Source organism: Cinclus cinclus, chromosome 9 (assembly GCF_963662255.1).
Source record: "Cinclus cinclus chromosome 9, bCinCin1.1, whole genome shotgun sequence".
Taxonomy (NCBI): domain Eukaryota; kingdom Metazoa; phylum Chordata; class Aves; order Passeriformes; family Cinclidae; genus Cinclus; species Cinclus cinclus.
In genome coordinates, this window is record NC_085054.1 from 4039695 (window position 1) to 4062595 (window position 22901).

Sequence of the window (22901 nt, forward strand, 5' to 3'; positions counted from 1 at the left end):
TGACATATTTTATACTGGCTTCTTTAAAATTATCTGTACTCCATACTGCAATAAAAACTAAATGGCCACTAATGGCACACCCTGCTAAGACAAGAAAGGCAGTAGCAAATCCATGGAGATATATCATAGCATGCTTGGATAATTTTAACATTAACACTGTACACTAAAAATTTGTGTCATGTTAGGATATGTCTGGTTTGAATTATGAAGACTCTCTGGAATTACAGCTTCAAAAACTGACAAAGCTAGACTCAGCTCTTCATCCAAGGTAGATACAGTGCATTTCAGGAATGGAGATTCCCCAGTTTGCTTGACTCACCTACCTGAGAGCCCACCAAGGAAATGGTTTGCCCTTGCAGAAGTTTTGTATTTGTACTTAGGTGTGCGCTGCTACTGAACATTAAAAAAAAAACAACGCTGTCTCACTTAACCTTTTAAGCTACACAACTGCAGGAAATGCAGGGAGAAAAATTAGCTAGTTCAGTCCTCAGTCAAGGCTGGCCTCACTGTGACAACACCCATTTTTAGCCCAAGTATGGGGTAAGCTGTCGTGCCTTATACACCCTACAGAGCTGGAGCCTCATGCAGTTAATACACCTAGAGCTTCAAATCTTACCATGCACGAAGGTGGAAGGCTGCATGGCATTTTCAGGGTGAATTCAGGGTTGCTGCTACTGTATCATTTCAAAATTCATTCCAGGCACAGGTCACACAACACGGTGACATACAAATCCAGCTCTTTACTCATTTTAGTGCTTACTGTTTTAAAGGTAGAATAAACAAAGTAATAAGCATTATAATTCTTTTATGCCTACTTCAAACACCACATGCATGTTTTACATTAAGTTAGCCTAGGAAAGCTTTTTTCTAAGACAGAAAGATTTTAGAAATGTTCATATGCTATATGTAATAAAACTGGTGACCCTTGTAAACGGCAAGGCTCTACATTTTTTAGAGGGATTTAAAAATTGTCCAAATACTCTGGTTTTATTAAATGCAAATACTGTAAACCTGGGTAAATGTATCTTAAATACATGAAGACTCAATTTCTGTGAAGACTAGATTTCATATGCCTCTATTCTGATGTATACACACTTATGATTTCATACATTAAAGTGGTCTTTGAAATAATTTTGGGCAACCTCAGAGCTAAGACTTATATTATCAAACAAGCAGTTTTCATTTCCCAGTGTTCTGAGGTAGGGTTCCTAAACCCAGGAATTTTGGGCAGTAATCCCATAACACATCTTATGAATGTATTATCTAATAGTACAAGTAACATTATGCTTTCCTCTCCTTACCTGTATCCTCTCTAACTTATTCTTTACCAGCAGGCAGAGCACCATCAGAGATTTTTGCAGGCAATGAAGGTTATGACCAGGTCTTTCAGACCATTCTTTTTAAGGTTCCTCATATTTGCTGGAATATAGAAACAGTGGGTTCTGAAAGGCAAATCATTGCTGGATCATAAACTCTGATGGGCCTGACAGAGAAAGCAATAGTAGGCCAGATGTAATAAGGTCTCTGTGGCCTCAAAAAGGCTGACAACTGCTATCACATGGAAAATTCACATTTGCTGTGCTGGTACCATTATGGGCACTTCGCTGCATATGAGAGCTCAAAAAAAACAACCACTTTTTAAAGGTACAAGGATTACCAAGCAATTTACCCTTTGGTAAATTAGGGAGTTGCACACAAACCCTGGATAGAGAGATACTTTTCACTGTGACAGGAAAGATGGTCGCATTCCTTCTTAACACTGATCTCTCACTGACTTCTGTAAAGAGCACAAGTAATCCACAAACCTGAAAGAACAGTTTCCAGTACTCTAAGACATAATGAAATAGTAACCATCTTCTGAAACACACAGTACAGCTGAAAACCTTTGAGGGGCTGCACTACACAATGTTTTGTTTTTAAAAATATATGTTGCTGTAGACACAGCCTACACTCACTTCTCAACTATTCCAGATGAAGAGAATAGGTCCAAAAATAAACTTTTCTTTAAAACCCCCAGGATATTTAAAATTCTACATAGTTTATAAACAGTGAAAGTTGCCATGTGCATTCACAATATCCCTATCTTCATTACACAGAACACCTCCTTGTGTATGCTATTAAAATTCAATAGCTATTTCTTTTTTTTCCTATCCAATTCATCTCCCTTAGAACAGAGGTAACACAACAGAAAAAAAGGTACTTGCTGGAATCACTTTCTGACTGAAATTATTTGTCCATTTCTAGATAATTGAGCACTAGAATCACAGTTTTGAACAACAAAAACAGGTGCAAAAATGGTTAAGTCTAGGCTGTAATTTCACCTATTATTTCCTGCACATAAGAAGGCAAGCATCAATTAAAAGGAAGTAATAGAAATTAAGCTTGGAATATTAAAACAAATAGGCCAACTGGTTTTCCTTCAGGCATGTGAGTTCAAGGCAGTGGAAGAAATTAACTGGGGGAAGACTAAAACGTAAGTTAATCATATGATAAGCAGAAAAAAATGCATAATTGAACTTGCCACTCATCCTACTTCCTTCCATCTTGTGTAATACACACGTAAGGAAAAAAAAAAAAGACTTAAAGACCAATACCACGTTTAGTAACGTTGTTGTTCATTTAGCTGTTGTTATGAAAATGATGGTTTGTTCCCTTTCACCCCCATTTTTCAGGAATCAGTTAATATGCCAAGAAACCACAGAAACAGCAATTACAGCTGCAACTGGTAAGTCAAAGAGATCTTTAAAACAAAAAATAAAGGCTATGCAAAAATTACATTCCATGTGCTCTAACTTACAGAAAAATGCCTGCAAATATTTTTGGTGCTATACTATTTCTGGCAATTGCAGAACAGTCACATTCCTCTGCTCGTGTGCATCATACAGAATAAAGAATTGCAAAGGATCATAGCACAGAAAGGGTTCCAGCAGAGCTGTTCTCATTCAAGTAGTTTTCCCTGTTTTACCAATGTGGGGATAAAGAAACAGAAGGGGAATTAAGTAATTTTTGCATCATTATTAAAAGAAATGGCACTTCCAGACCACACATTTTCCCTAGAGAGACTACATGATGCAGCAGACACACATGATCAAAAGACTGTATTTCCAAAACACAATAGAATGATAGCCACAGTTTGATGTGCATTCCATTCACTTTGAGAAGAGCTGGAAAATCTAAACCTATTCACTCAGATTCTTTCTGTAATATTCACCATCCTCTAGAAAAGAGCATTACACACTTTAAAACCCAAATGCACCTTAAAGAACACACTAATCACTGGCCACTCCATAGACTGTGGTAATTAAGCAAATCAAGATCTTCCCCCTGAGTTTTGGAATCAGCCCTTTACTTAGCTGCTACATTGTCAACAGCTGGCATGAATTACTGGGAACATTTGGCTAACTGGATAATAAGGAGGACAGCCTGTGGTTGGTCAAAATTCTACTTCACTGATCTGTTTCAATATATTTAAAAAAATCTCATTAGAGGCTCCTTTTATTTATTTTTTTTTTTAAGGAGTAACATCCCTACAAATATTGGGTTTTCAATTCTTTTCCCTTGTTATGCTGTAACTGTATAACTCTCAGATGTTGCATGGGCCAGTGTAACCAAAGCCCCAGTTCCTTACAATTTAATAATGCTTTTTTGCAACACTGATTCATCCTCATCCATATCACATCTGGGTTGCTGTGGCAAAGGCTTGCTACTCTGAATGTATTTTTCTACTCGCTAGCAATTCATAAGCACAGATCACAGTAACAAAGCACCCAAACTCTGATCCCATCTATCTTACTGGAGTGAAAATATTCCTGAGACCAAGCTTTCCCCACGCTGCAGCTTTATTACAAGGTGAAGTCAAATTATATTATTACAAACCCATGCAACCAAATGCCATCCAGTGTGACTTTATTACATTATTTGCTTTGTGCCCATGCAGTTATCAGATTTTTCTCCAGCAAATGCACATAAAAACCCAGTTCTAGTGGAGTAACATGCTCAAAAGCAGTTTTGGGTGTGGGTTTCTAGTGGGCCCAGCTTTCAGATGCATCTTTACCACAGGAAGCTGTGGGGTGTGGGTACATTTACTAGGTGGCCCTTCTCCTTTTCCTTTCAACAGGTAGCAGGGAATCTAAAGAAAACATTTCTGATTACAGTCCCTGGAGACCTGCTCAAAGCAAGAACAGGTCTGATATAAAGCAATTACCATATTATTGCCAGGCATTAACAAAATCCCCAAGTATTCAGGTAAATTCTGCATGCATGTTACACCATCAGGGCACTCAGTTACAGCTGTCCTTGAAAAAGATTGGATTATCCCCTGCTTTTCCTTCCAAAAACAAACATTTAAAGTGCTGGCATTCTTCTCCTCTTTGATAAAACAGTACTGTAACTTTTGAGGCAGCAGAGGATTAGGCCAATGTAATATCATGACTAAAGCTGAAACCAAACAAAAAAGCTAAACCAATTTTAATTATTATTTTTTTAATCTTTGTTCAGACTTTTCTCAGACACCTCATGAATTCTAACAAGCATTGTGTTAGCATCAACATCTGGTAGCTTAGTGGGATGGTAACTCACACTTTTTGCTGTAAGCTACCAGATGTTGCTGAAGGGCTTTTTAATATAAATGGGCTGGCTCCATGAATTTATGTAATGTATTTCAGTAATTCTCATTTGTATGATGCTGTACTTGATTGAGATAATGAGGAACACAGAGCAGTATTTGAATATCCACATCATCACTGTTAAAGTGAGGGCCATCACTCGTGCATCAATCTTTCACAGAGAAAGCAATCTAAGAGAAGGTCAAGCCAGCAGGATAAATGTGGCTTCTTCCTGGATTTCAATCATGCCAGTCATAAGTAAATCACCTTTTGAAAGGTAGTTAATCCTTGCTGTAGAAACTAGAATTTATTATCACAGAATTGTGGCAGGTAAAAATTATAAACAACTTTTAGATTCTTCCAATCTTTTATACCCACACACTGCTGCAGTGATTTCCAGCAGAATTTGCACTATGACAATGCATAATAATGTATAATGTTGAGGGAACAGGAGAGAAAAGAGAGGAATGCATACTTTTTAAAGTACATTTTTTAAGTAATGTGCTTTGTAATTTAAAAAACACAGAAGAAAACACTGCTATTGGGTTTAGGACCATGTTCTGGTCCTAAAGCTAATGGGTAGCTTTTTCAAAAAGTAAGCTCCTGTTTAGAAGACCTGGTGAATGAAATGAGGTTCTACACAGAATAGATAACTTAGTACTTGGAAGATTCAGCAATTTCCCTCTGATCCACGCAGACACTGACTCTACAGCTCAAGGCTTACTCAGCAGAGCAATGCAGTGAGCAGCTTTGCTGCTTTGGAAATCATTGACAACAAATGCCCAATTACAAGGTTGAAAACTGCCATTACGCTCCTTAAAAATTACACAGTAAAAGAGAAAAATGGATACAAAAATTGTTTGGCCATGACTCTTCGTAACTGCTCACAAGAAAAACTGGGCACCAGCAGCAGAAAAGACTCACATGAGAGAACCTGAATGTCCCTCCAGCTCCCTGTCCTATCATAGGCAACCCTGACCTCATCAAGGTCCAACTGGTAACAGGGAAATGAGGAAAACTGTCAGCAGGGTTTTGGGAGGAAACATAACGGGGGATTTCTATAGAAGATCCTGATGAGAGTCTAAAGGAAAAGCAAGAAGGCAGCATCTTAAGAAAAGGATGAAGGCGGTTTGTGTTCCTTGAAGGAGATAAAATGACACAAAAGCAGGAAATGCTGTCCTTCCCTTATCCTGGGGACTTAATGAAAGGTCAAGTATAGCCATCAATCAAGATAAGGAAGCGGCAACCAAAGAAATGACCTTCCCTGAGGGGAAACAAGCATGTATCAGAGAGCACTTTTACCCTGATGCAGTTCTCTAGGTGAGAGAAAAGACAACGCAGTTTCATGCCAGTGTTAATAAAAAAAAAAAAAAAAAAGTGAAAATTAAGCACGTGAGATGGAAAAAAGACAAGCAAAAGTCCATTAAGTCAAAGGCTAGCAGCCAGGGAAGAGCTTGTTTCAAAATTTGTGAGGAGCCCAGCAGAATTTTATTCCTCCTGCAGCTGGGCACCTGGCTTAGGAGACATCTCCTGGGGGCAGCCACCCTCACTAGTTTGTTACTGATAAGCTCCAGGCTCGTTACATGCACTTTAAATTTCTGGTTTAAAGCTTGTTGCTTTTCTGAAAGAGAATAACCCATTTTTAGTTATGCTTGACCTCACACTTACAAAATTAATTTACAGTATTCCCCTGTGAGTAATGGTTATGCTGTCATTTTTGGGGATGGAAAATCAGATCGTGTGGAATTGCATCTACAGTAGATAAAAATCAAATATCCCCCAGAATTAAATGTAAGAATAAATAGTTCTTGGAAAAAAGCCTTATGCGACTGCTTACCCTTTTGCTGGCATTTCTCAGCTGACACAATTTCTGTATCTTGGGCTAGTTTTTAACCACGGAATTGTTTCAAAACCACTCTTTGGGAAAGAATAAGAAGTTTACCAGCTCTCGAGGTAGAAAGGCCTCCTCCTGCCGAGCCACAATCAGACAGACAGTCTCTCCTTGCTTTGTGCTCCTCAGCATAGCCACCAGCTCCTCCTGGGTCCTGCCGGTGACGTCCCGTCCATTCACCTACCAGCCACAAAAGAACAGAGGATGTCTCATCTCGGGGTGTGACTGCCTTTCAGCACGTTTATTAGGTTCCTCTCACCTAACACAGGTGTCATTGGTGACTGAGAGCAAAGAACAATCAGCAACAGCTCCCATACTGCCTGCCCCTCTGGTCCTGCACAAATTACTTAACCTTTCTCCTCTTCATTCTCACCATCTGTTAAAGCAGCTCTGCAGTACTTACCCACCGGTTTGTGAGGCTTAATTAGTTTGTAAAGCACTTTGAAGATGGAAAGTGCAGAAGCAAGACCTTAGTATTAAAACTGTTTACCTTAAGAGCTTTTTCAGGTTAGTAAGTAGAAAGAACCAATTAGATAATAAGATTGTAAGTCACAAAATACCTGAACATTTTCAACAGACCGATTTGAGCAAAACTGCCTTAAAATGAGCACTTTACCAGCTTGATATTAACCTGAGATTTTTCGATGTGGCTAAAGAGGCAAGACATGTTTTGGTCCTAAAGCAGCATGTTCACCTGCTTTAAAAACCAAGATTTTATCAGGTTCCCCTTGCTCGAACACCCCATGGACCCTTGTGAAAAGAACCATTTTTCCACCTCATGGTGTAAAACACTTGTTGACAAACAAGTGTCATAGAAGCTGTGAGAGTGACTTTTTTTTTTTAACCAAGGGCATGAATTGTAGTTCCATACATCAATAATATGTATGAGGAAATAAAAGATTTATGACAAAGCTAGCGATCAATTTTAAGCAATGCAAACACAATGGTTTATCCTAACCTCCAGGATTCTGTCTCCTGACTGCAAACGACCATCTTTTACTGCTGCACCTTTTGGTAAAATATTCTTCACAAAGATTGGACCAGGACCATGTACTGAAGAGTCTCTGGTAACCACTGTGAAACCAAGCCCTTCTGGACCTAGAATGTCAGACAAAGAAGTCACAACATAAATTTCAACATGTAAATGATGATCATTGAAAGTAAGCAAACCGTCAGCAGGACATCCCAGAGACTCATTCAGGTTAACTCTTAAAAAAAGAAAGCAAACAAAAAGCTGTAAACACGAGCCAGTTTTTTGCATGGTCTAGAGGAGAAGTCTATTGATTTCAAAATACATACCAAAACCCTCTTCCACCAGCTACAGATAGAAATACTTGGGTGAGCACATAATAAAAAACAAGAAAGAACACTCTCTTTAAGCATTTACCATTTTTTTAGGTCATTTCAATATTAGTCCTCACTTTAATGTCAATCGTTTTTCATGGAATCGGAGCAATTGGAATTGCTTATTCATGAGCATAAATATAATTCAGCAGGTTTTACTGAAATTTGGTAAATGGGAAAAATATCACGTGATTTGAATGCAAAACTTGATGTGCTGTTCAGAAAGGACAAAGTGGTATTTCTAAGCTTCCATTAGTGAAGTTGCTTGCTGCTTGGAAATAACCTCAAGTGTTAACAGATATGTTGTAAAAAATAATTAGGAAGTAAAGTAAATATTAGCAGGTATTACTTATAAGCCACTAAAATCACTAGGAATAGCAGGGTCCATAAAAATTGTTTTATATTGAGCCATATTACTACCCATATGATAGTTTTCAAAGAGATCATCATCTCAGTATCACATTGCTAGGATTTCTAAAAATATAAGTGTTTCAAAATCAAAAGCATTAGATCTAGAATGGGGAAATTCTTAACACAAAGCTGAAGAGTTCAGAAGTAAAAATGAGTGATTTAAGTAAAGAAACAACAAAAATTAAGAAATGAGAGGTTGATTACATTCATAAAGTGTTATGAGAATAAAATTACAGTTTTGCAAAAGGGCCACTTTTAGGATCAAATTTAACTCTCAGAGAAAGAAATTAAATAGAAAATAAAAATGCCAATTGGAAATTGCTTAAGCACATTTTACTACATGTTCCTAAACCTGTTATTCCATTCAAAGACAGACAGCTGCATGGTGCAGCAATTAAAGACATACACACATATTTGGCCTCATAACAGCTGAATAAATGTGACAGGGGGAAAAAAAAAAAAAGGTTTGCAGAAAATAAAAAAAGGGAAATAAGTAAATCTGTGGTGAAGTTCTTGGAAAACATGAAAAAGACCAGAGGAGATTTTTAAACATATCTTTAAAAGAATGTCGTAACTGTGTTACAGTCAATTAGCAGGCTGAGTAAAATAATTAAAATTACCAGCAAACAGTTCAAACTTTTATTCTGTACTTACGAAAAGACTGAACTACTCTTAAAATTACTTGCTGCTAATGGAATTGCTTCCACAGTCAGTAACAGAGATGTCCTGATCAGCAAATCTGGATAGCATACATTCAAAATTTATGAGAAAGCCTACTGTAGAAAACATCACTGTTTACATTCCCATACTTTTTGAAAGTTTTGGAACTTCTAAATGGTAAAAAACATGCTTACATTTTCAATGTCACTCATGAAATTACAAGTTAAGGTATCACTACAGAGAACACGATACTGAATTAATTATACCATCTCCAGGGACTTACCTTTTTTCAGGTCTATCTTTATTTTCTTTGCATTTCTCTTATTGCCAAAGCCCATAAGTGGAGACAGTGAGGGGGAAGAAGGCTTTCTACCCAGACGTGGGAGGTTGGGGCTCTTAGCTTGTTGCAGTGTTCCCTGTACACCTGACTCCAAGCTTGCTCCAGAAATACTAATTGTTTTCACAGCAGGTTTTGGATGAAGAGGAGGTGGAAATTTTGTTTTTGCAACTCCTTCTTCATTATTCAGCATACAAAGAGGAGCAATAGCAGACTTCTCATACTGTTCTCGGTTATATGGAGGAAGGACTTCCAAGATGACACTTTGAAATTTCATTGCCTGACGGAAGATGTCCTGAGCCCTTTAAAAGGAAGGTATGAAAATTCACATGACAAACTAGAAAATTTGGGCAAAATTTGAAGCTGTTTACAGATAAGATGAAAATTTACCTTACATTCACGTCTACAGCGTCCCTTTTTTAGAAAAGTACACATGAAACAAGATTTCAAAACCACAGCACTTCCTTACATTTCAACTGGGAGCAGCATATCTGTCGTAAGTCCTAAGATGCTAGGAAAATGTATCAGCCAGAATAAACTAACATTTCTTCATATAGAGCATCAGAAAGGGAAGTTCTGATGGCAAAAGCTCATCAAAAGACTACTGAAGTTAGAGCTTGCTGCTTTTTCCAAGTGCTTGCTTGTTACATATTTTCTTGTTGGCACAGAGGCACACCAAGCACTCATCACCAATTGTTCTGGAGAATACATCTACTCCAAGCAAGCTCAACTCTCCATTTTTCCCAAATCCAGTCTAATTGCTCCTCAGATTCCTTTGTAATCCCTAATGCAACTGCTGGCTGATTCCACAGCAATAAGATAGGATGAGGATATGGGATACATTAGAAAGAAAACTGGTGATCAAAATGATGCAATTATTTGTATTTCTATATAAATGGATAAATAAATAGGTCAATATCACCCACATCTTTCAAGCAGCAAGCTGTTGCTAAGTGGATATGCAGACTTCACATAATCAATGTTTTTACAGATGTGCTCAAATGCAATGCTAGAAACTGTGTCAGAGCATTTAATGGAACTACTCCCCTTGATAGTGACGGTGCAATGGAGAACAGCTTTATACTACAAGAGAAAGATTTACACCAGACGTTAAGAAGAAATTTTTCACTCAAGAGGGTAGTGAGGTACTTGAACAGGTTGCCCAGAGAAGCTGTGGATGCCCCATCCTTGGCAGTGTTCAAGGCCACGCTGGATGGGGCCCTGAACAACTTGATCCAGTGGGTGACATCCCTGTCCTTGCCTGTGGGGTTGGAACGAGATGATCTTTGAGGTCCCTTCTGACTCAAACCATTCTGTGATTCTGTGAACTGATACCCTGGTAATGGCACTGTGCTTAGATTCCCATGCATTTGAAGGCAGTTAAGACAAGTTGGCCAAAAGAACTGTACATAAAAAGCCTTCCCTGGATTTTGAATAACCTGTAGATTTGGTCACTGAAGCTATGTTACAAACCTTGGATTCTAAAGGAACAAATGAGACTTCGCTCTTCCTTTAGAAGGTAGGAGAGGAAAGCCTGCTGTTGAAGTGGACTGATTTTCTTCCATACTGCAGAAGACCACTTGAATATAAACAGAAGAAGTAGCTGAAGCACACTATGAGAATGAAAAAATGAAGGCTTCTGCTTAACTGAATTGGGGCAAGAGAGGAAGTAATGGCTACATTAGATTTTAAATAAATCATGGAGTCCTTCTAAGAACACTGTACGTATCTCCTACCCTTCTGTGGTGTGTTTGTCAGTCTGAGTCAGTATTTCACTGAAGTCTTGGCTTTAGATTTGCACTCAGTTATGTAACAGGAATCAATGCTGAAAGTACTTCTGAAAGAATTTTTTTTTACACTGACACAGGAAGGAAGCCACCGCAAATATAAATGTCTTGAAAACACACCTACAGCTTTCCTAGATGAACAGGGCTGCACAGTACATCCACCTTGCAGCTGTAGGTGGTGGAAAGGAGAGGCTGTTTTAAGAGGGCTTTCTGCAGCATGAAGACATTGAAGTCAAGAGTCAGACCCAATGGATACTGCTGGAGAAAGAACCGTCCTTGCCACACTGAGCGTAGGAGCATTAGGAGTCAGAATAGCAACATTCATTGACAGGCGATGCTGCCAGACAGAAACCTCAAACTTGGAAAAGAAAGGTAGCAGGGAGAGTGTTGTAGGGAAGCATTCTTTTAGCATCACCCTCAAGGGTTCTGTTTCAGAGCTGTAACAGACTGTGCCCCAGTGTGTCTGCAGGGGATATAGGTTATCTCTTCACCTATAGTCTGTCACAGTTCTCAAGGACAGACCTTACCCTGATAGTAGAAACCATGGCACACTTGCAGCATAAAGGATGTAAAATTTTAACTGTGTTTCTTCCACACCCCATCTTCATCATTGCAAGTAGCCACTTGGTCATATATTACAAGGTAGTTTAATAACTTAGTTTCAAAAGATTAATATTTAAAATATATGCAAGAGAAAACGTAAGATCTCCTTCAAATAAAAATTAGTGGAAATCACTCAAGACATCCTATGGGAAAGTCTAAAAAGCAGTCTTCAGGGGCAAAATAACTGGCTGCACTTCAAAGGGAAAAAATAATGAATGGAGAAATTTATATTTCTTGAGACCCCAAGTGCATACTTTAAAGAAATAAGGGAGTCAGTTAAAAGAGGTGCTAGAAACTCTGCAGCACAACAAAATGTAATTGAATAGATTAGCAGCAAATGGAAAAGCAGACCAACAGTCCCAATATACAGCTATTATAAACATGGGAATACAGAAAGTAGGCTGCTGTTACAAGCTGCAGAAGAAGCAATTGTCAGGAGCAGTACTAGAAAGTCTCTGCTGAAATTACAAAGTGTAACAGTCTAAGTGTTAAAAAAGCTTTCACAAGGGTTACGAAGAAATGTCAATTTGAAAACTAGCCAACAGATTTTCCTCTCAAAGGAGAATCTGATTGCTATTTCTGGGTCAACAGTCATTGGAACAATACTGTGCTGTATCTTTTAAAATTTGTGGATTTCTGTAACTTGGACTTCTGTCAAGTTAGTACAGTTATGTCATACAAGATGAAAAGTAAAAGGCATGCTCACAGAGATTAGTTTCAACCTGGAAAGAGTCTTTCTTTAGCCATTCCCCACAGCCAGGGAAGAGAGATGATGTAGAAAGGTATTTTGGAAAACAATTCAGCAGAACAATGCAAGACTTGGGAATAGCCTAGAGCTCACCAAAAACGTTCTCTCCAGTTCCCAAACAGACATTGAGCCCTCAACACCTGTATTCTTGCTCCTCAGACCCAATGCCATTACAACCACACTACTTGGTTTTGTAGCATAAGGAAACTTAGCCAAACAGAATTAGGCTCTGCTCTGAATTACCTTTAACTCATTTTTCTCTCTCCCAGTAACAGAAAGAGAGTCTAACAAGACTGATCTCTCAAAGCTAACTCTTCTGGTAAATAGTCCTTTCAACTCTCAAAACTTCACACAAGCTTCTAGAAAGTAAGTGTCCTGCATGCCACATTTTGAAGGAAAGCCTGACAGAGAACTAGAAAATTTCCTGAAGTATTTCAAACTGCCCCAAAATCTAGTAACTTTTGAGAAAAACATGCATAGTCCTCCACAAAAAAAAAAAAAAAAACAACAAAAAAACCAAAAAAAAAAACAAAACACCACCTCATGGACTGAAAGCCTTTGGTGATCTAGTTACATTCAGAAGAAAACAGAGGATACAACACATTGTAAAGAAAGGATCACATACTGTTTTGAAAAGAGAAGTTTTGGTTCAAGCAAAACCTTCTTTGCAAAATTTCATTACAAAATTGCACAGGGGGGCAATAAATGTTTTAATAAGATACCAACAATTATGTTCTGTTAAAATTGATATCTTGTTCAGGAATTTCCATGGATGGAAGAGAATGGCACATACTGTAACACAGTAGAGTGCTTTTACCACCCAATATGCAGAAAGCAGTAACTGAAAAGCTATCAGGAGGGAAAAAAGCAGAGTCTCAGAAACAAGAACACCTGTGCTACAGAACTACACTGGTTTCATGAAAACCTATTTTGCAAATATTTATTCCTAACTGTAAAATTATATGTTTGATTTTAGTCTAGAAGCCTTCTACATTTGGCTTACTGTTTAGAAAGTTAAGCCTCGACTCCCTTGACATCTCAATACATTTTTGTTATATTATAAACAATCAATCAGTTGTCTAAACATATGGATTAAAAGCAAAAAACAAATTTCTATTTAATTACTACAGCAAATATCTGTGAAATTTGAGAGGCTATTCTTTTGTGCAACAATGCCACATTAATTCACAGATAATCAAAACAACCAGTTAGTTAAAAAAAAAATTGAGATGGATAATAAATGTCAACAGACTTTTAATAAAAGTCATAAGTGAGATTTTCCATTTAGCTCAAGTAATCATAGTTTGACAGTAGAAGTATTTTTTAAAAAAATTAATGCTCAAAAAGCTGCAGCACAATAAAAAAATATTATTTCATTTGCAAAAGAACATTAAACACCATGCTGTGATGTTGACTCATTCTGAAAGTCTTATGAAGAAAAAGTTACAAAAGGAATATATAGTAAAAGTAACAGAAGAACTAAAAAGGGAAGACAGCAATTGCAAAACTTAATGCTATTAAATTAAGTAAGCACAGTTAGTTCACTAAAACTTCTCAAATTTCACCTTATTTGGAGGTTTCAGACAGAAAATCACCAAGTTTCTGTCACAGATCAATTTTATAGGCATTTTTCCTGAAATGAGTATCAATCCCTTTACGAATCACTTAAACACAGCACTGTACAAAATCCTGGCTAGTTAAAAGTATTCTTGAACCAGCACTTACTGTGCAAAGGTTTTATCTGTAAGGTCCACATGGTTTATCTTCACAATGCACTCATTTTCATGGAAAAGACCATCACGCCTAGATCTGCTGTTTTCTTCAATACCACGGATGAAGAGTCCCAGCATCCTAAAAGGCAAAATATAGGTGAGAAATATCCTTATTGTGCTGATACAGACTTATAGCAACTAAAACTAGATATTAATCTCTACTGCGTATGAAATGAAAGAGCAGACTGCCTCTCTATCTATGAAGTTCTTAATCTAAAGAAAGGTTTCAGCTGACTGATTAATTAAAAAGGAGGGGATTCCAAAAAATGCCACAAAAAATTGCTGCACACTTATGCTTTACTACTTGCTAGAGCTTGGGGAGCATCCTGAGCATCCTGCAGGTTATATTTGGAGAAACAGAGGAAAATATCTAGATCTCTCTCCAGGTAAAAATGTCAATGTAACTTATGCAATATTTTTCTGCTCTACTGCTCCAAAGAAAAGAACAAACAGATTAAAAGTAATTTTCTGCCTTGACTACAGTAAAATATACAGGAGTTAGAATGAGACACAAAAATAACTGGCTTTTCTACTTCTGAAAGCACCTCTGAAGCTTTTCAGGTGCCAAGGTCCCTTGCTTTGATACAAGACAGCAATACTACTCATCTTTGTGGCAGGAGAGCAGCAGAACATCAACGCCCAAACTACAAGTTAAAAAGATAAGTGCAAGTGAAAACGGAGGTGCAGCACAGAATAATGCAATAACTGAGCCAGTGTGGGTGGTGCAAAACTCCTGTGTCAGTAACTCTGCTGGGAGTGCTAGGCTAGTCCTGACCTACCTGGAACACCTCTGTATTGCAAACTATAATTCAACATAGCTATATCCAATGACACCACTACAGTGTCCAAAAAATCCTGACAACTGCGAGTTTCTGAAGAACTTTTATAATCAATCTTTGTCCACTACATTTCCATACCACTTCAGCATCAAAGATGGTCATCAAAGGTGACCTTTAGAGATCATTTTCTATTGGTTATACTCCATAAAATATTAATGTGCAATTTTCAACGTGCCACAACTCCAATCACAAAACAGAAGTCCTGTATTTTTGTCTCAGATTTATGACTGCCCCTCATATCCAAGTCCATTCAACAGATTCACAGTATGCCATTAACTATTTCAAGTGATACTACATTCACTGAGCATCTGATTTGAGATTTATTGTCCAAGAACATTAAAAATTTGTACTTCTGTCCTATCAATTACTAAGTGAAAATTTGGTTCCTACCAAATATTAGTGCTTTGAAGTATCTAACAGAAAAAAGTGATTTAATATCATAAAGATTGTCTTGTAATGAGTGTTACCTTTCCCCAAAGGATTAAAAAGGGCAGAAGTGGTTAGGGGACGCAGACTTTTGATGACATCCAACTAATGGCAGTCAAAAACCATAACCCTAAGAACTAATTAAATACAACTGTGTTAAAATGCAAACCAGTGAAAGTACAGAAATAAACGAAATTACAAATTAAGTTGGTTGCTCACTAATCCTGTATGTGTAGACACTGCATTCATATAATGCAATATGATTGCCCACTTGTCTGAAACTTGTGTGTTCTGTACTGCCCACATGGCTTGACTTACACAGACTGTGCCAGCTTGAATTCATGCCTCTACTGCTTTTATCCACAGCCTAAATTTTAGCCTTCTAATGCACTATTAAATTTTAATTTCCTGTTTTTAATGATACATTTAAGTGCAAAATAAATGGGGGAAATTATTTCTATTACTTTTGTAGTTCCTGTACAAACTAAGATTTTGTAAATTAATATGAAGTTTTAATGACTGGGCCTGCAGCAGCACCTGGCTAAAGCCAGCATTGCCTTATTAGAAGATAACTTTACAATTTAAATACCAGACCCAGTTAGTCATGGCCAGCATGTCCTCATAAATTCTATCATGTCACCAAAAGAAATAAAAGATGTTTTTCTGTACTTTCTCGTGTTATGTTGAGTTACAATTTATATTTGAGTCTCAGGCTAGATTAAAAAAGAAGGTCAAGCCATTTGAGTATGGCGCTTCAACTTTAAAGGTATCAGTACAGTTCTGCCAAGGGTCACTAAAATGCAAAGAAAACTACCTAAACAACCAGTAGTCCATCTGTCAACGACCCCTCTAGTTCAGCAGATCTCCAAAAGCCTTTTTAAGTAAGGACATATTAACATGAATACAATGTCGACCAAGGAACACGACTTCTTGCAATTCTTTAAAAGCTGCACTCAGCACAGTGATACTCAAGTATAAAAGTGCATATCAGTCACAACAATTATTGATTTTAATAGCTTGTAATTGAATCAAAATTGTTTTACTGAAAGACCTTGTAATATAGTGCACACACTACAACCTTTATGGCATGCCTATATCAAAGAGCTCCAGTCTGCAGCTCAGAATGGGTAACAAAGTGGCTTTCTCAAGACAAAGAAGCAGTCCACAAACCAAGGACACAATTCAGATCTCTGACACTTGCCATCTAAGACCAACTCTCTTCTTGAGATAGTGAAGCCATTTTTACAGGCAGCAGATGGACATCTATTCTCCCTTTCGGTAAATAAAAACAATCTGAATTAATTTGTGTCCACTTACAAATTCAGATCTTGCCAAAAAAACCAGACCTCTACAAGGTAATTCAATCCTTCGCTTTCTCTGTCCTACATGAAAGCTGACAAGTGAAGAAACATTTAAGAACTAGACATTTTTTACTTTTGCAATAATTGTCGTTGTGTAACAGGCAGCCATTTTGCTATAAAGTAATGTAATCTATGGCTCTGGCAATTTCCCATCTCTTATTCACAGCTGCCAGTGTCAAATTAACTCTCTGGCTAAGCCTCTGTATGTCAAATCTCAGCCTAGGTTTTTTTTTTTGGTTTTTTTTTTTTTAACACATCCAAGTTACATAGCTTGGAAAACAGCTATAATGAAAATGCTGACACAGTCTTAACTACAGCACATCAATATGAGCACACTGCTATAATAGGCTTTTGTGATCTCGACGGACTTTGTTAAATCATTTATAATTAAAGTAATTGTATTGTGACAAAGAAAGGTTCATGGTATAGAGCACATTTTATAAATGCTATGCAATCAAATCTGAAAGATGACTTGAAAAATATGAGGTATGAGCAGGCAAGCAATTTTTTTGACTCTTCTTGTCTGGTATGTCACTAAGAGAGAGCCTATGCCGAGATATTCAATTAGGAAAAACAAAACACAACAACAAACACAATCAAACAAGCCCACAACAGCAAAACAAAACCAACCCAACACCATGCAAAACTACTGAGTCCAGTTCACCACTCAGAGAATAAAACCAGAGACAATTCAAAGGGCATATACAAACAAAGATGTTACTATTGACTGAAAGCCACTGGACATGACACTGTGTGCAGTGGTCTCGTTCACAAGATGAAGATCAGTCAAAGGTTGGACTCAAGTATCTTTGAGGTACTTTCCAATCTAAATTATTCTGTGGTTGCCTTATACAGAACTTGGAGTAGTAAACATTTCAGTGATGGAAGACAGTGTCATAGACCAATTTTTGTTTTCCTTTCGGTAAATAGTAGGTATTTTAAGATAAGCACAACTGAAATAGTTTCATTAATATACTTCTTGAGCAATGCAGAAAATATCTTACCTTCCACTCAAGGATGAAAAAAAGGGCACTACGTGTATTCCCAAGGGTCCACCTTCCCCAGAAATCTCCACTGTTTTTGTCATTTCACTAAGAAAGAGCACAGGGAAACAAATAAGACTATTCAGAGAATTCTCCACATTAAAAACAAATTCCTGATTGATCAGATAGCAGAAAAAGTAGAAAAAATACTTGACTCAGAGCTCACTAATATAAGAACATAAAATTAAAGCAGCCATGAAATTCTTTAATTGTTTCAGATTAGCATTTGTGTTTTCTAAAAGGGAAAGAAATCAAATCCTAGACATTTTCCGAAGTTAACCTTCAAGCAAATTAATTAGAGTATTCAAGAATAAGCTTTCAAGTGCCTTCATTAAAAAAAAAAAAAAAAAAAGAGGGGGAGGTTATTTTACATGTTCTTAATTTAAGCTCCATGTGATTTGCTTTAATTTCCCCATGTGGCCGCATTACAAACATGAAGATCACACAGAAAGGACATAGAGACTTTCAAGTCAAATCACATTAAACATACTGATTTCTTCCCCCAGTTGCATACGACCTCTATGACAAAGAAAGAACAGAACAAATTGTGATTAGTAGTGCAACTCAGCTCATTTTATCAAAAAGTTTCCTTCCTCAAACACCATTATTAAAAACCTCTGTATTATCTCTGACAGACTTATGCTGTTTCATGGCATGTGCTGTTTCACTTCCTATTGACTATTTTAAACTGCCAGCCTTACAGTGACCTTTATTCTGTGTGACCACAACTTGAAAAGGAAGGTACCTTAACTGGCTAGAACCTTAAAAATTAGCAATGTCTGTTTGTCAGTAGACCTTGTTCCTTCTTTTCACAGTAGCGTCCATCTTCCAAAATACTCCCTCCCTCCCCTGCCACGGTACTGAACAGCCCCAGCACCCAGGAGCAGTGGCCAGCAGACAGCTCCTGGACTCTGAGCTGTGAGTGCATGCCAATCCTACAGTGTGGACAGAACACGTGAAACGGAGCCAAATGGCCACTTCAGATACTGCCCTGAGTTAAAGACTCAGTCTAAGTGACCAAGTGCAGACTGCTAGTGAGAAAGACACTCCTGATCTTTCCCTGTGCACCACATCCAGAGAGCACACATTTGCTAGATAAGATGACCAAGGCTGACTCTCTCCTATGACCCTGCCCTCCTTCCCTCAGATGATTTCTCCCCAGTACCACAACTTCCCCTGGTACCAGCTGACTGATTTTGCTGACCCATGGCCTTATGATCATTTGATTTGATTCAAGAATCAGTAAAAATGCACTATAACCCATCAGGAATCTGTGATCACCCTTGAAGTGGCAGCACAGTTACACCACACTAGGTACAAGGTGAACCCAACATGGCACGACGAAGCCCTCTCCCAAGGAGCACACTTACTGCAAATGACCTTAAATTACAATAATTCTTCTCTTGATTGGCTAAATACAGTATAAGACTGGAAAATAAGTTTGTAAACTTTTTTTTTTTTTAAATTAGGAGACAGAGTGAGTTTTGGGGAGCTTTTTTTTTAAATGGAAACCATTATTCCAAAAATGCTGGCACTATAATGAATCTGTTCTCTAGATATTAAATGGAAAGACCCCAAACAACAAGCCACCACTGATCCCAAAGTAACAGATTTACACGTTACTTTATAACACCACCAACAGGCATTGGTGGATTTTTTTTTTCCTGCATTCCCCCCGCTTCATTATGCAAATGAGGAAATCCTGAGAAAAGATTCCCGTAAGATTTTTTAAAAACATTTTTTTTTCATGTAAAGCTAGTTAGAATAGCTAATCAAGGTGGTTACCAAAAACCCTCAACAATGCATGCATAGGAAATTAACTCCTCTTTCAGTTCCATCTTCTACTTCCTCCAATTCTCTTAACACACAAAGAAAGATAATTAAAGGGCTACTTTTATTGCCTTTTGAACTTCAAAACGCATAAGTAAATTAAGCAGCCAAGCCCTTCAGTTTCAGAAAATGATCAGAAGTAGTGAATGGGCTTTCATTTGTACAGTGAAAATTGAAGTTATAACTGTCCCCAAATAACCCTATGTGCTCTAAGGAGGAGTTGTCTTCCTAAGCCACTGTAAAACAGAGGAGGAATTTTTTTGAGGGCTATCACAACAGACAAGTGAGCTGTCATATTAAATCAATGCTCTTACAGTTATAAGTAGGCTGAAAGCCAAAGAAAACATACAAACTTATTTTTAAGTTGAACATGAAAGCTACACACTAAGAAAAACAGTCAGCTTTGTGAAAGCAAACAGCCCACATGGACATTGTGTATTACTTGAAAAAATTCTGGTGTATCGTAAAACTTATGGATGTTCTAGAGCACTAAACGTTCAGAATGAGAGCACACTCTGTAGAGACATACTGAGAACTTTGGAATTATTTTAACCAAAAATCCATGACTCCAAATAGACTCCTCCTTCTCAAACAAATGGAACTCTTAGTTACAGCCAAGAAGAGCTTTTCACACCAACTTTCATGGATCTTTGAGGACATGTTATTTTTATATTATACCTATGACAGCATGACAGATAAAAAATTTAAAAACCAGAACACCCGAGATTTGATTTGTTTTGGTTATTTTTTTTTAAACTTGTTTAAGAACCTCAAAGATTAGAGACAGACACATTTGGTGTCATTCACTTGTTCTGTCCCTCTTTGGGCAGGTTTAATCTGCCCAAAAGGACAGCTGAACTCAGCACTGTACTATTTCACGCTGGCTTACAGTTTATACTGTACTGGAGAAAGTATTCAGGAAAAGGGCATGGCTGAGTGAGATCCTAAATAGGATGAGCTCTAAGAATACTAATTACTAAATTCCAAAGGCACATGGGACACACAGGTGCTAGGACTCTTCAGTTTGACAGAGCTAAGTTAAAAAAATTAAAGAAGGAGTAGGACAAAGCAGAATTAGTGTCTAATAAAGTAGCTATGATAGCTATGACAACAGAGAATGTAATTTATAGATTTTTTTGCAGTATTCAACACATTTTAAAAACAGACACCCAAAGAGGGAAAAAAAATAAATTCCAGAAGTTAGTAAACTACTTGTGACCTACTGCCCTTTGAAATCTCCCCTACAGATCTTAAACACCCTTTGCAGTAAAAGAAAATGCAAGTCTGGCCCATCAAGTCAGTATAAAAGATCTGGAGTAAAATTCCTAGCTGGGATGAGAGGCTGGGAGCATTGGTGAGTGATGCAAAGAGGGCACATCAGTAGGCTGCACTCTGAGTATCTCCTCCTTGCTCTTACAGGAGCAGATGCAGCTCCTACCTCAGGAAATCCTGTCCTTGCTGAACCTGGAACCCAGTCTCTATGGAATACATAGAGGTACATTCTTACAGGAGTCAAAAAGACCAAACTTTAAAAAAGCCTTTACGTCAGTGAAATTTCTCCAAAGTGCAGGGTTCACCCCAACCAGAATCACAGCACTCAGGCTTCTTCCAACACATGCTGGCACCTCCCTTCCCCTTGCTGCACCAAAGGTGCCTCAGGTCTCACACCTCAAAGGGAAGAAGACCTGTCCAGAATGACTCGATCCAAGATGCTGTACTATTGATTTTTAACCTGAAGAAGCTGTCATCATTTGCTATTTAAATTCTTCTTTGTTTGCTATTATTGATTTCTGACAGATTCTTTACCATCTATCGCATTTGCCAACAAGGCTTGCCACGCATATTATTAAAAATGCTGATAAGTACTGTTCAAAAAAGAGATAAAGTGTACACATGAGTCGAGGGCATGCACAGCATTGGCAACACGGAAAGCAAATTTAAATGGAATGTTGCACATTTAGTGGTCATATTTAGTCATGAATCCATCTGATCCTCAGATTTGCAGTGTCCTCGCTGTGGAACACTACAGCTCCCTCTCCTGAAACCTGTATCAAGAATCAGCAGTTTGTGGTTACATAAAGGGAAAATATCTATTAGCTGAAAGCTTCTCTGTGAACTACCCAAGAACACTGAAGAACCCATCCCAGCCACTGAGCACACTTCAAAGGGAACCCCCTCCAGAAATAAAAGTTACACATTGTTGCAGCAAGACCGAGTTCACTGAGGTGCTCTGACCTTCCCCAGCTACAAATACCTGGTAGGAATGCTCCTGGAGAATGCAGCAGGCACAGCCTAAAGCAGATTAATTGTTTTGCAACACAGTGAAGACAGTACCTCAGAAAAGCTGCTTAATGCATGGGTTACTGGGCAAAACTTGTCACCATGTGTGTGTCACTAGAAGCTACTGCTTCAGTAAACACAAAGTATTTACCATTCCAGTGGCACTTTCCTTTGCAGTTTTAGTCATATTCAACACTTTCTAAAGTGTTTTTAAGAAAAGGTACAGATTAGTAAGATGCCATATCTGAAAAAAAAAAAAAAAAATTCAGTGCAGAATGTCAATGCTTCCCTTGCAAACAGAAAAGCACAGTCTGAACATGCTAGGTGGTGTTTATATTGACCACGGCCAAGTAAAAGGTAAATTAAATGCCAGTCAGATGCAGAGAGCTCACAGACACAGTTATTAAGCTCTATCTCCCTACTTGTTCTTCACTCGCACCTCCCGTTCCATGCCTCTTCCCCTGCAATGCTACCATTCCAGCAGAGAGAGCATCCACTGACAAAAGGTGTTTGGTAGAGAGCACGGGCCTACAGGGGATGACAAATTCCCATAGGGCATTTTCAAGAGGAAGTGTGCACAGATTTATCCAAATACAGAGACTGATGACTCTGCCACGTACTTTTTTCACATACTAAACCAATACAGTTACTGATGATAATAAAGCATTTGTCCCCATTCATCCAGAGAAGGCTTCCAGAGTAGTCAGCTAAATTAAACCTGTCAGATAGCACACTCCCCACCTACCTCCTACCCCTTTTAGCCTATTTCCTTGCCTCTTTTCAACTAGGTGCTCAAACCTTCGATGAAAATGTCTTGAAAGCCCTGGAGAAGGAGCTGGAACTCAAGATGTTATGTAGTGTGAACACACTCAAATGATGAAAATCAGAGCAATACCTAAATAGGGCTAGAGAGCACCCTACAAGGAGAGGAAAAAAATCAACTCGGTGTGCAGGCAAGGATAAGT

The 22901-nt window shown here is 38.0% G+C and overlaps 1 protein-coding gene across 1 annotated transcript in view; it reads right to left on the reverse strand.

The window, feature by feature from the left end:
* Positions 1–22901, reverse strand: part of PARD3B (par-3 family cell polarity regulator beta) — a 390492-nt gene that overhangs the window by 196549 nt on the left and 171042 nt on the right. Inside the window, exons 6-10 of the mRNA XM_062498095.1 lie at positions 17788–17874; positions 14111–14236; positions 9194–9549; positions 7454–7593; positions 6547–6675 (exon numbers count right to left, since the gene is read on the reverse strand). Coding sequence (XP_062354079.1) covers positions 6547–6675; positions 7454–7593; positions 9194–9549; positions 14111–14236; positions 17788–17874 — 838 coding nt within the window. The remainder of the gene's footprint in view (positions 1–6546; positions 6676–7453; positions 7594–9193; positions 9550–14110; positions 14237–17787; positions 17875–22901) is intronic.